Genomic DNA, 11,722 nt, shown 5'->3' with positions numbered 1-11,722 from the left:
CTATTATAAATCATGTAACTGATAGCATTTCCCACTGCCTTGTCTGCTAGAGAGCTTAGCGTCAAATTTTCACCCACTGCTAACAAATGCATGGGATTTTCATGGATGCATTTGAATTCTAAGCTTATTCCTGGCCTGGTTGAACTTGCTTTCCAACACTTACGCCTGTTTTTCATTTATTTTTATCTTGTTACATCTTACATATCTTTGTAATCCACTTTAAATGTGTTCTGGATCAAAACAGACTTGAAAATGCTTAGACGGGTTTGCATCCTATAATCCATGCCCCAGTTCACGAAATTGCATGATAAATATAATTACCACACCATTTGATATAAAGAACTTTATTTTGAAATAAGGAAATACAAATTCTTTGAAGTTATACATCTGTTCATACAGAATCATCTCAGCCTTCATTTCTAAAACGAAGCTGACTTTTAAAAACCCTCTAGTAAAATGATTACAGTAAACTTTAGACTTAAAGTCAGGCTAGGATATGTGTACTTTAGGACAGTCATCATATTACTAGTTTTTATTTCTCTTTTAAAATGTGTGTTTGTTCCCTGTTTCGCTCTCCATACTCAGAACACAATTTCTCACAAAGATTTACTCTCTTTCCTTATCTGAAATTTTCCAAAAAAGGATTTTTAGGCTACACAAATGCAAACAGCTCATTTCATGGCCCAGCATGAAAATGTGTAAAAGCAAATCAGAATTGTTTTTCACTGGAGGTATATATTTAAGTAAAACACAGACAGGACAAAAGACAAACACAGTTTATGGGAATAGGTTTTAGAAAGATTTTTAGTTCAGTGACGTATATTAAGTGATTTTCTTAATAATACATTTTTTATAGTGGGAACAACAAATTTTTAGAATTTGTAATACTAAAATCGATCTATAGATATTCGAACTATCAATACTCTGACTTAGTGAGACAAGACATAGTCTTAGTGACTTAGTCACTTAGTCTTAGTGACTGAAGACCTAAAATACTATTGAATTTATTTAACCTAGTGTTCCTGAAGCTTCTGGACGTGACAGGCATGAGGCCATGGGATTGTCCCTGGAATAGCGGTCAGCAGCTGGGTGTTTTACCACAAGGTTCCCAAAGGGCAGAGGCTCCTCAGGAAATAGTGGGATGGATGAATTTTGACAATAATAAACTTTACATGAGGGTCAGTGTGCGTAATAGGATCTAACCAGACTGAACTCTCGCCAAGAGCCTGAAATCAGAACCACCACCAAGTTCAATCCACGTGTCCTCATTTCTACACAGAGAGAACATTTCTAATACTTTTATTTAAAGAAATAAAATCAATCGGTGAACTTCATAGGAAGTGTACATAATACATTTCTTGTGTGAACCCTTTTTTTGTTCTTTTGGTAGCTTAGAGATATCTGTAAAGATCCGCTTCTTTACTTTTTAACTTCATCAGCCCGCCTGGATGGAACATGAGGTCAACGATATACACCTCAGGGGGAGGGAGAGCCCCAATCAGTCCCTTACGAGTTTCATTCATCAACTTAATTTCATTCCAAGCTCTGCCATACTCCCCACGAACCAGAGAGCAGCCGATGCCAATTTTATCAGCCAGCGCCTGTGAGAGAAAACACAAGAGCAACCAAAAGTGGGGAGGGAGAGGGACGGGGAAAAATCCTTAGCCGGAAAACCCACCTTGTTGAAGGCGAAACATACAACTCTTGCAAAGAAGCGCTTAGAAAGGAGGCTGAAAAAAATGTGGAATGTTGTGATAGGAGCAAATACAGTATGATAAGTTCCCTTGTTCCCCGAGATCCTGTAGACTCAAAATCTCTGTGTAGGTCCTGCTGGGAAGTGACATTTTTCAGGCAGTTACACTGCATTGTATCAGCACAAGATTGATAACGTCATTGGAGAAAAGCTATTCCACGGGCTTTCAGCGCTACCACGCCTATCAATCTTTCTATGTTTCTAGGCTGCTCTGTGGGTGTGATATGCAGTGGGATAGACTGGAGGGATCAAATTGGTGGGGACCTTTTCCTTGCTGATTTATTCTGTGTGATGGGGACGGTGCCGTGCGCCATGGGTCCGTCCTTCTTGGGCTGCCTGATGCCACTTCCTCTAGAGTGGCTTATGTCCCTTGGAAGTGCTCTCTTCAGTTTGCCCTGATTTTGAGGTTATTTTTAAAAGTGTCTTTAAAATAATCTGGAAACTTCTTAGCCACATCGTAGCGTCTTAGCCACTTTCTAGTTGTTGTCAACTCCGGCAAATGTCTCAGCCTCCCTGTGCTTCCATTTCTTCATCTGAGAGATGAGAACAACAGAAGAGCCTCCTTCCTAGCGGGGTGTTTGCGGAGATGAAGGGGACGAATGTGTGACAAGTGTTTAGAGTTATGAATGCTGCAGAGTGGGGACTCAACAAGGGTTCCCAGTAGCAGAAGGCAAGAATTGTGTGGTTTTAATAACCCATGTATATAGTAACATGATTTATTGATTATTTACAATGTATTGACTACACCGGGTAGACTTTTTTGGGTGGACCAAGATGATTAAGACAAGGTTGTCCCTCTTAGAGCCTTCCGTCCTATCTAGTCTGAGCCTGCCTGATAGTCAACTCCAATACAACAGTATCCAAATGGATGGCGTTCTGTGGTATCATCATTTATAATAAGAAATACACATTGGGTCTTTGTCCCGTTTCTGGCATGGAACTCCTAAATCCTTGGGATCTCCTAAGCGATGAGAACCATAAAAGTGTCTTTATGTTGATGAGGTGACTTCTGGACCACACTTAAGGATGGGGGCTGTTTGGCAGGGGAACCAATCTTAATTGGTTACATTACAACATTCAGTCCCACCCCCACCTCTGGGGAGAGGAGAGGGGTTGCAGGTTGAATCAGTCACCTGTGGCAATGATTTCATCAATAGTGCCTATGAAATGAAGCTTCCCTGAAAACCCAAAAGGCAAGGGTTTGGAGAGCTTCTGGGCTGGTGACCATGTGGAGATCCAGGGAGTGTGGTGCACCTGGAGAGGGGCACCTAGGCTCCAAGCCTTCTCTCCATACCTTTATCCATGCATCTCTTCCATTTGGCTATTCCCGAGTTATATCCTTTTATGATAAACTGGTGATTTAGTCATCCAAATGTTTCTGAGTTCTGTGAGTGCCTCTAACAAATTAATCAGCCCTTAAGGGGCTGTGTTCTTGGGAACCTCCAATCTACAGAAGCACAGATGACAACTGGGGCTTGGGACTGGTTGGCTGAAGTGTGTGTGGCGGGGACGGGACAGTGTTGCAGGACCGAGCCCATAACCTGTGGCGTCAGACGCTGTCTCTAGGTGGGTAGTGTCGGAATTGAGTTGCATTGAGCTAGCTGATGTTGGAGGACTGGCTGGGTGTATAAAACTGCCCCCTAACCCCGGGTCTGCCACCCCTCCCCTCATTGGAACTGGTACTTGGATCCTCTTACATTCATTGTCTAGTGGGGTAGAGAGTTGAAAATAAACATGTTTTCTGGAATAATATTTATTGCTCTCTTAACTCCATGTCAAGGCCCTTTAAATCATCAAAATAATTCTATAAAATAGATAATGATTTCCCATTTTAGATAGCATTTCCCATTTTATGGAGAGTAAAACTGAGGCCAGATCACTTTCCCGAGGAAGGTCACCATAAGTGGTGACCTGATGTGGAAGCCAGGGAATCTGTCCCCAGAATCTGAGCTCCTAAGCTCAGGGTGATCCTGCCTCCCACTGAGTGGAATGAATTCCCAGCTGAAAGTCTCCATCTTCTCTGTGAAGTGGGAAACAAGGTCGTCTGCTCCAAGAAAGAGGCAGAGATGAAAGTGTTAGTAGAAGGACAGGCAGGTGTAGGGCATAGCTGCTGAGGAGAAAAGGGAAAGCTTGTGACCAGGAGCTGGAAAAGAGTGGCCAGGCTACATGACTGTCCATGTGAGTTGGGGATGCTGACTTGGCTGTGGCATTCCCCACTGTCGAGTTCCAAAGCCCGAGCATCACGGTGAAAAGGGCAAGCAATCCGACTGGGCCTGGGGTACTGGCAAGGTAGTGGGGAGGACAGATGGGGTCAAGAAAGTGAGGGAAGTTGGTGAGCCAGTTATAAGGTCCAAGGATAATTCATCCAGGCTGCCAAGGGGGAAAAGCAAAGCCAAAAAGGAGGCAGCAAACTGGAAGAAAATAGGAGGATGAAGAGTATTCATAGGAGTGAATGATTTAGGAGGGCGGAAGGATAAGATTTCATCATTGGTATTGGCGGTCAGAATGTCAGGGGTGGACAAGACCCGGCTATTGAATTGTGTGACTCCACACAGGTGTGAGGGTAATAGGTTCACTCTGGCATGATGAGACTGAATATTCATGCCCCTCCCCACCCCAAACACATATGCTGAAACCTTGATTCCCCAGCTGGGTGGTATTGGGAGATGGATCCTTTAGGTAGTCATGTTCAGAGGAGGTCATGAACATGGAGCCCCCCACTGTGGGATTAATGGTCTTGTAAGAGGAGGAAGAGATCAGAGCCTCCTGTCTGTCTGGGATGTGAGGACTCAGGCAGAACGTGGCCATTGCAAACCAGGAAGAGGGTCCTCACCAGATGCTGACTCCGCTGGCAGCCTGATCTATGACTTCCCAGCCTCAGCAATTGTGAGAAAAAAGTGTTCACTGATTAAACCCCCCAGAGTATGGGATTTTGTGAGGGTAGCATGAGCACAGTAATACAGTGCCTGTGAGACATTAAGGTGCAGCCCACTGTGCGCAGACACACAGATCAGGAATCAGGAGAGGTTTGTGGGACAGAGGAAAGAATCTGGGTGCCTTTGGCAGTTTGTATTTAAGGCCATGTGAGCGGAGGACCTCACTGTAGGAAATATATAAAGTAAGAAAAGAGAAGGTCTGGGGTGGAACCGTGAGGGAGCCCCACATTGAAGAGGGGTCGAGGAAAAGAGGTCACCAATGGTGACTGAGATGAGGGGGAGAGAGAGTTCAAAAGACTAAAGAGAGTGGTGTCAAGGGACAAGAAGGACCAGTGACAAATTTTTTGACATATCAAGTAAGACAGACGATAGATTCCTGGGGTCCGTTCTAACAGGAAGCCAAGGCCAGACTTCAGTGGGCTGAGGAGAAAAACTAAGGAAACAGAGGAAGGACAAGATGCTGAGAAGACTCTGAATTTTGACCCAGAATGAGAATTATCTACATATAGAGGCAATGTGGTAGGTTTGATTCAGATAGGCACGGGTTCGGGCTCCAGCTGGGCTTCTGGTTGACCTTGGGTAAGTTCCCTCTTTGAGTTCAGTTTTCTTGTCTTTCAAACAAGGGTAGTAATTTCAACCTTTGGCATTTCTGAGACTTTCACAATTGCATTTATCAAGTACTTGACACGTAGTTCAAAATGATGGTGGTCATGGTAATCGGAGCTTTGGGAGCAGTTGTAGCTATGATGAGAAAAGATTTCTGTTTCCTCTTTAAGTAGTACAGACTTAACTTTAGATTTTCAAGGAAAAACAGCTAATAGAGAGAAAGATTGAAGATAGGAGAAAATTCGGTAAAGCAAGAAATCCAAGAAAATAGGGAAGGCTGGCATTTGGATTAGAGATCGAATTACCTTAGAACTGGAAACAAGATACACATGGATGTAAAGAGGTTTGTAGGTATTTGGGAGGGGGTAGGAATCTTTACATTCAGTCTATAGTTCAAAAACCATTTTTGCAGCTCCTTCTATAGTCCAGATACTTGAGACAATGGAGGAAAAAACCACCTACTTCTTTCTTGAATCTGATCCTTGTTGAGTGTCCTCATCTCAGTGACTAATGCCGTCATTACCAGTTGCCCCGCCCAGGACCTGAAAATCACGATGTTCTTCTCATGCAATCCCTCATACCACACCTAGGCAGACACCAACTGTTTTCAGTTGTATCTCTTAAATCTCCCTGTACACTCACACCTTTTTTCACACCCTCACAGCTATGGCTGAAGTAAAGGTCATCCGTAGTTCTGGCTGCAGTGATCTTCCGGTTGGTCCTTCTGTCTCCAGTCCTGCCCCTGCTCTAATCGATTCCCCATTCTGTTGTCTGATTGGTGTTTCAAAATCACGTTACTGCTTTCCCCTTAACCACATTCAGTGGCTCTCACAGATTTTAGGGTCAAGTGCAAACTCCCGTGGTGCTCTGTGATCTGCCTGTTAGCCTCACCCAACCTCTCCTCTTTCCTACATCCAGACAAACTACTCTGCATTCCTCCAATGGACCAGGGGCTCTCATTCCTCTTATTTTGTATAAAATGTTAGCTTTGTTTAGAATGCTCTTGTCTTCCTTCTTTACCTGCTGAATTTCTACGTAGTCTCTAATATTCAGGATGCATATCACTTCCTCCCTGAAACTTTCCCTGACACCTCCTTAGAACCCACAAGTCTCCTTAGGTAGCTGGCGTAAGGGCTACCAATTTCATATCTTTATATTCCCAGATCATAGAAGAGCCCTTGGCCTATAGTAGATGTATGATAAACGTTGAATGAATATGTTTCTGATAGTCTAACAAATATACACATACATACATATCTCAAATAGAAGTAACTCTAAATGATAGGATTAATATGAGCCAGTTAAATGTTAGCTGCTGGCTCACACCATCATGATAAAGACAAACAGTTTTACCTACTGGCAAATGAAACAAAACATTTTAAGTACCTTGAAAAGCAAAGCTCGATGGTAGAAGATTCCTTGTTTGATCAGTCCAATTGGTACAACATTGGATTTAAGTTGAAATTTTAGTTCACTTATATGAAGTTCCCAGCTGAAATCATGTAGTTTCTCTTTTGAAACTTTACCACCCATTTTTTCTGCCACATACCTGTTTCAGTTACATTGAGATCGAATTAATCAAGTTTAGTATCTCACTTTAGATGCTTTGAGTATAACTATATGTGCAAAAACTGTATTTCCTCTGACTTTTATTATTGGCTTTATTTTTTTAAACGTACTATAAGAGTGTTAACATTATGCCTGTTGTCTTCAAACTATCATGTGTAAACTGAAATTCTCTTTCATTCAACACAATTCAAAACTCTTTCATTCAACACAAAGGAAGAAATAAATGTTAATTTCAATATTTACAACAAGATACAAATCAATATCATACTAAATTTGTATCAGAGCAGTCTTAAAGTTCTATCTTGCTCTTGAAAAATATTTTCAAATGTTTCAATCTGAAATCCAAGGCATTGTACTAAATATGGTCCTTCTTTTAAGGAATTTGAACAAAGGGATAATAAAAACACACTGGAAAATTTCCCATTGGGAATATATTTGGAAATATTTTCAAGTCCTATAAGTGTTTTCCTTTTAAATTGTCTTATTTTTTTTTTATTTAGAGGCATTCATGTAACACTGAAGTAAGAGGAGAGTGGAAGGGGGCAGAAGGAAAACTAATTAAGTTGGGTGGTGTGCTTTGCCTGGGGCTTTCCTCCTTATTGGAAGCTCTCCCAGCAGAAGTTAGTATACACACCTCCAAAAATCCTCTCTTGAAGGCTCCTACATCTTGGAGTAGAAGCAGAATTGCAAAGTTTAAGAAAGAATTTCCTCTTGCTGTCCATAGGATCAAGCAAAGAAGAACCATGCGAAAACCAGAAAGGGGTGGGGAAAGAGCTGTCCCATGGGCTCCACCAGGAGTCCTATAACGAATGCTGGGAACCAAAGGCACAGGGACAAAGCTCTGGATCTCGCCGCATAAAGGGCTCAGGTTAAAAAAACAAAAACACACAATTATTTGGGAATGATGAAAAGTGTTCCTGATAGGAACAGAGCATGGGACATCTGACAAATGCTGAAATGAGCTCAGAGTTCTGCGCACGTCATCACTTCTCAAGGACATCAGGAAAACTTCCATCGCCAAAAATGTTCTCTTCCAGTTCTGGCTGCCGAGAAGTCAATGATCTGGCGGCTGTGTTTCTTGCAGTTGTCACACCCAGGTTTGATGAGTGCAAGGCACGTCTACTTGGAGTAGATCCAGGCTCTCGTGGAGACTACAGCTGCTGTAGGATCCAGTAGCTCACTTACGGGTTGTTGGTGCCAGCTACAGAGGCCACCCTCCGCTTCCCTGTGATTCCTAATCCCTAACAGCTACCAAGTCCAGTTCTCAGATTTCTCTTAGTGGACTCACATTAAATGCTCTAATGAGGAAGGCAATGTCACCTGGCGTCCGCAGAGCGTAGAGCCTGCCCGAACAGCCACCCCTTAGAGCGTGCACACCCTCACTTGAGAGCAACGCAAAATGCAAAATACCAGACATCTATCTGATCAAAAAACAGTGATCACTATTTGTATCAGAAAAGAATTTGTGGGGCTGGGGTAACCTGGTGATAGGCATTAAGGAGGGCATGTGACGGAATGAGCACTGGGTGTCATAGAAGACCAATGAATCACTGAACTCTACCTCTGAGACGAAAAATACACCACATGTTAATCCACTGAATTTCAACTTAAAAAAAATAAAAAAAAAAGGAAATAATTTGTGAGTTCGCAAAGAATTCACAACAGGATTCCTTTAAATCATGAGCACCCCATGTACCTAAGGGGTAATTTAATTTTTTCTTTCTTTCTTTTTTTTATTTTTGGAGTAATTTAATTTTCAAACTTTTGATTCATTCCTAACTTCTCCAGGATCACATTGAACGATGCCTTTAATGGTTTAGCTGGAGAAAATGACAAAAGCATTTTTCTTTAAGCAATTTCCAGCTCCTAGCTCTGATTCTTGGCGGAAATGGGACCTAAAATAGAAATTGGGCATTTTTTCAATTTATTGTGTTTCTGCTTCAGGGTCAGAAGTGGGGGCCAGTAATTATGGTGTCGTTAGCTGAAAATGGGCTAAGAAATGCAAACCACTAAAATCAAAAACTTTGCTTCAGAAACTTTAAATGTCTATGTAGATAGAGACAACTTACTTGGCAAGAGCCTCAATCTGCTCCTTGATATTCGTTATGGGGAATATTGACTTGGTCACTTCATACACATAAACACAGAAGTCCGGGTCGGAGGGAGGGTACCATTCTTTATCGGGGCTCCCTTCTCCGATCAGTTTGGGGACTGCTGCAACCTCTTCTTCCTCCTTCACTTTTTCCTCTTCTTTTTTCCCTCGGCCTTTCCTTTGAGAGGAAACGGCAGCAATCAGAGTCATGAAATGAACAGGCAGTAACTGCGCTCCGAGTTCATCTGAAGAGCACCCCAGAAATAGAGTATTTTATACCTTAACGACCGTATCATATGCAGCTTTCAAATTTTTGATGACAACGATAGCATTTTATAGTCTCTATATTATGTAAGAGAAATTAGCTTTCAAGATAATATGACATGACTGATATGTATTATGAAAATCATACACTGGTCTTGCCTACAATTGCCTAGCCAGATGTCTGGTGCGTAGTAGGTACGTAATAAACATTTATTGAATCGGGAAAAAATAGGTGGCCTCAGGGAGTCTAAGCCAGTCTTACATCCTTTCTTGCTTCAGTTGAGACCTTCTGCAGGAAGAGTCTGAATCACTGTTTTTTTAAAAAAAGAATGATCCAAAACATGGAAAAAAAGCAAAATAAAATAAGGCTGACATCCATGTCACATAGGAGTGAAGACTTACCTAAGTTTATCTTTTTTCTTTTTTAAAGATTTTATTTATTTGACAGAGAGAGACAGCACAGGCAGGTAGAGGGAGAGAGAGTAGTAGGCTCCCCGATGAGTAAGGAGCCCGACACAAGACTTGATCCCAGGACCCTGAGATCAGGACCCGAGCCAAAGGCAATGCCTTAACCGACTGAGCCACCCAGGCATCCCTTACCTAAAGTTTATCTGGTGAAATGCACTTAATTCTGTACTTAGGAAAACTGGAATGTACTTAGTTATAAAGATACTGTTTAATTAAAACATTCTGTGAATTAATTGCTTCAAACTTAGAGAATTTGCTAGCTAACATGTGTTTGTTTAGTAGAGATGCAAACTGTTTCTGTGGATTGAGAAGATCTTGCCAGAGGCTATAGTTTATTATCCTGTAGGATGCTAACTAGCTGTTGTTGTTGTTGTTTTTTATGTAACTCAGTGATCTTTTCCTAACATTCCTTAATTAAACTGGATATAAATACCTAGATCCTCAAATGTCCTTTGGACCAAATGTTCTTTGGACTAATATTAATGTCTTACTGGTTCCCTCATTAACTTATGAGTTGGGCAAAAGTAATGACATGTGTTCTTATTCCAAGTAACATGGAGTAGGCACATTTAATCCTGTTTCTCCTACTGAATACAGTCTATCAAACCTGGACAGGATTCGACCACTAGTTGAAGACTCTGAAAAGCAAATGGTAGCAGGAAGATCTGAGAAAATCTTTTGAATTATTACTGAACAGATGGTGAGTTTATTTTTTCCTCCAGTATTCTCCAAACCAGACACAGCTCAAATCTGGAAGTAGGCATTCGCACAGACAGAGCTCAAGGAGGAGCCCTCTTGAGAAACAGGAAAGACACAGGGTGGAGGAAAGCTGTGTTTTGTTGTGTTCTTTTTTTTTTCCCCTCCATTCTTTTGTGCCCCAGCCCCTAAGGAATCCTGTGACAGTAGTGGCAGTGGTGACATCAGCATTTCATAAGAACCTAAAATAACTTTATACTTGCTCAGCCCTCATGTTGCTTGGCTGGAGATATAGGGGCAGTCATGGTAAGAGTATAGTAGGGCAGGATAAATGAAGTTTTCTGGCTTGAGGACCAAAAAGAAACCTCCAAGGAACCAACAAAGACAAGGGAGATCACGAAGAGGGAAAAGCTCAGGAAAAAAAAATCAAGTTATTTATGAATTCTTAGGCTTACCCGCTGCCCACCCCAAAGCTGTGTATACATAGTTCTGATCCTAAACAGTACATCACAGATTTTAAGGATGGAACAATGGGACTGACCACCACCCAAATCCTAAGCTGGACACACAGTCAGGACTGTTCCAAATAGCACTGCCAAGCTTTTGGAAACCAGACGGACCATGGAAATGACAACCCACAGAACACTGGCTGAAACTTGCTGAAGATTGGAAGCAGCTGGGTCTGGGTGCCTGACTGTCTCAGTTGGAAGAGTGTGTGATGCTTGATCTTGGGGTCATGAGTTTGAGCCCCCACGCTGGGTGTAGAGATTAAATAAATAAAATACAACTTAAAAAAAATACAACTTAAATAAATACAACTTAAAAAAAAAGAAGAAGAAGAAATCAACTGGGTCAACTACTGGCTAAAACAGACACACAAAAAAGACACTTTTCTTAGAAGGCATATAAGACTCATTCACTAATATCTTGATTACTGTATTTTTATCACAAATCATTAAATCAGAGAGATTCAACTTTATTCTTCTTTTTCAAAATTATCTTATATACCTTCCCATAAAGTTTTTAGAATTAGCATGTCTGTATCTACAGAAAATCCTACTGGAATTTTGATGGAATTATACCAAATTTATAGATCAATTTGGAAGAAAACCGACATTTTTACTATGTTGAATTTTCCAACACATGAACATGGTATATCTCTTCACTCATTCAGTGACTCTTTGATTTCCTTTGTATTTGATGGTTCTCAATGTATAAGTTTTGTTTCACTTTCATTTTTATTTCATATTTCCTTTTGAAATCTATTAAAAATGGTAGTCGACAAATTTTGGGGTTTCAATTTTTTATTGTCAGTATATAGAAATAAGATTTTTGTGT

General features: G+C 41.2%; 1 protein-coding gene across 6 annotated transcripts in view; it reads right to left on the bottom strand.

The window, feature by feature from the left end:
- Nucleotides 1-341: 341 nt before the first annotated feature.
- Nucleotides 342-11,722, bottom strand: part of ARMC3 (armadillo repeat containing 3) — a 92,854-nt gene continuing 81,473 nt past the window's right edge. For 3 of the 6 annotated variants that reach the window (XM_032349608.1, XM_032349610.1, XM_032349609.1), the window contains exons 17-19: nucleotides 8,934-9,134; nucleotides 6,682-6,844; nucleotides 342-1,601 (exon numbers count right to left, since the gene is read on the bottom strand). In XM_032349608.1, the coding sequence (XP_032205499.1) occupies nucleotides 1,392-1,601; nucleotides 6,682-6,844; nucleotides 8,934-9,134 (574 nt within the window). In that variant the 3' untranslated portion in view covers nucleotides 342-1,391. Of the gene's footprint in view, nucleotides 1,602-5,757; nucleotides 5,882-6,681; nucleotides 6,845-6,895; nucleotides 8,760-8,933; nucleotides 9,135-11,722 lie in introns of those variants that run through there. The other 3 variants (XM_032349612.1, XM_032349613.1, XM_032349614.1) reach the window with 3 other exon arrangements.

This window comes from Mustela erminea, chromosome 6 (genome assembly GCF_009829155.1).
Source record: "Mustela erminea isolate mMusErm1 chromosome 6, mMusErm1.Pri, whole genome shotgun sequence".
Lineage (NCBI taxonomy): Eukaryota > Metazoa > Chordata > Mammalia > Carnivora > Mustelidae > Mustela > Mustela erminea.
The sequence above is the reverse complement of the archived record's forward strand: the minus strand, read 5'-3'. Positions and strand labels throughout refer to the sequence as shown.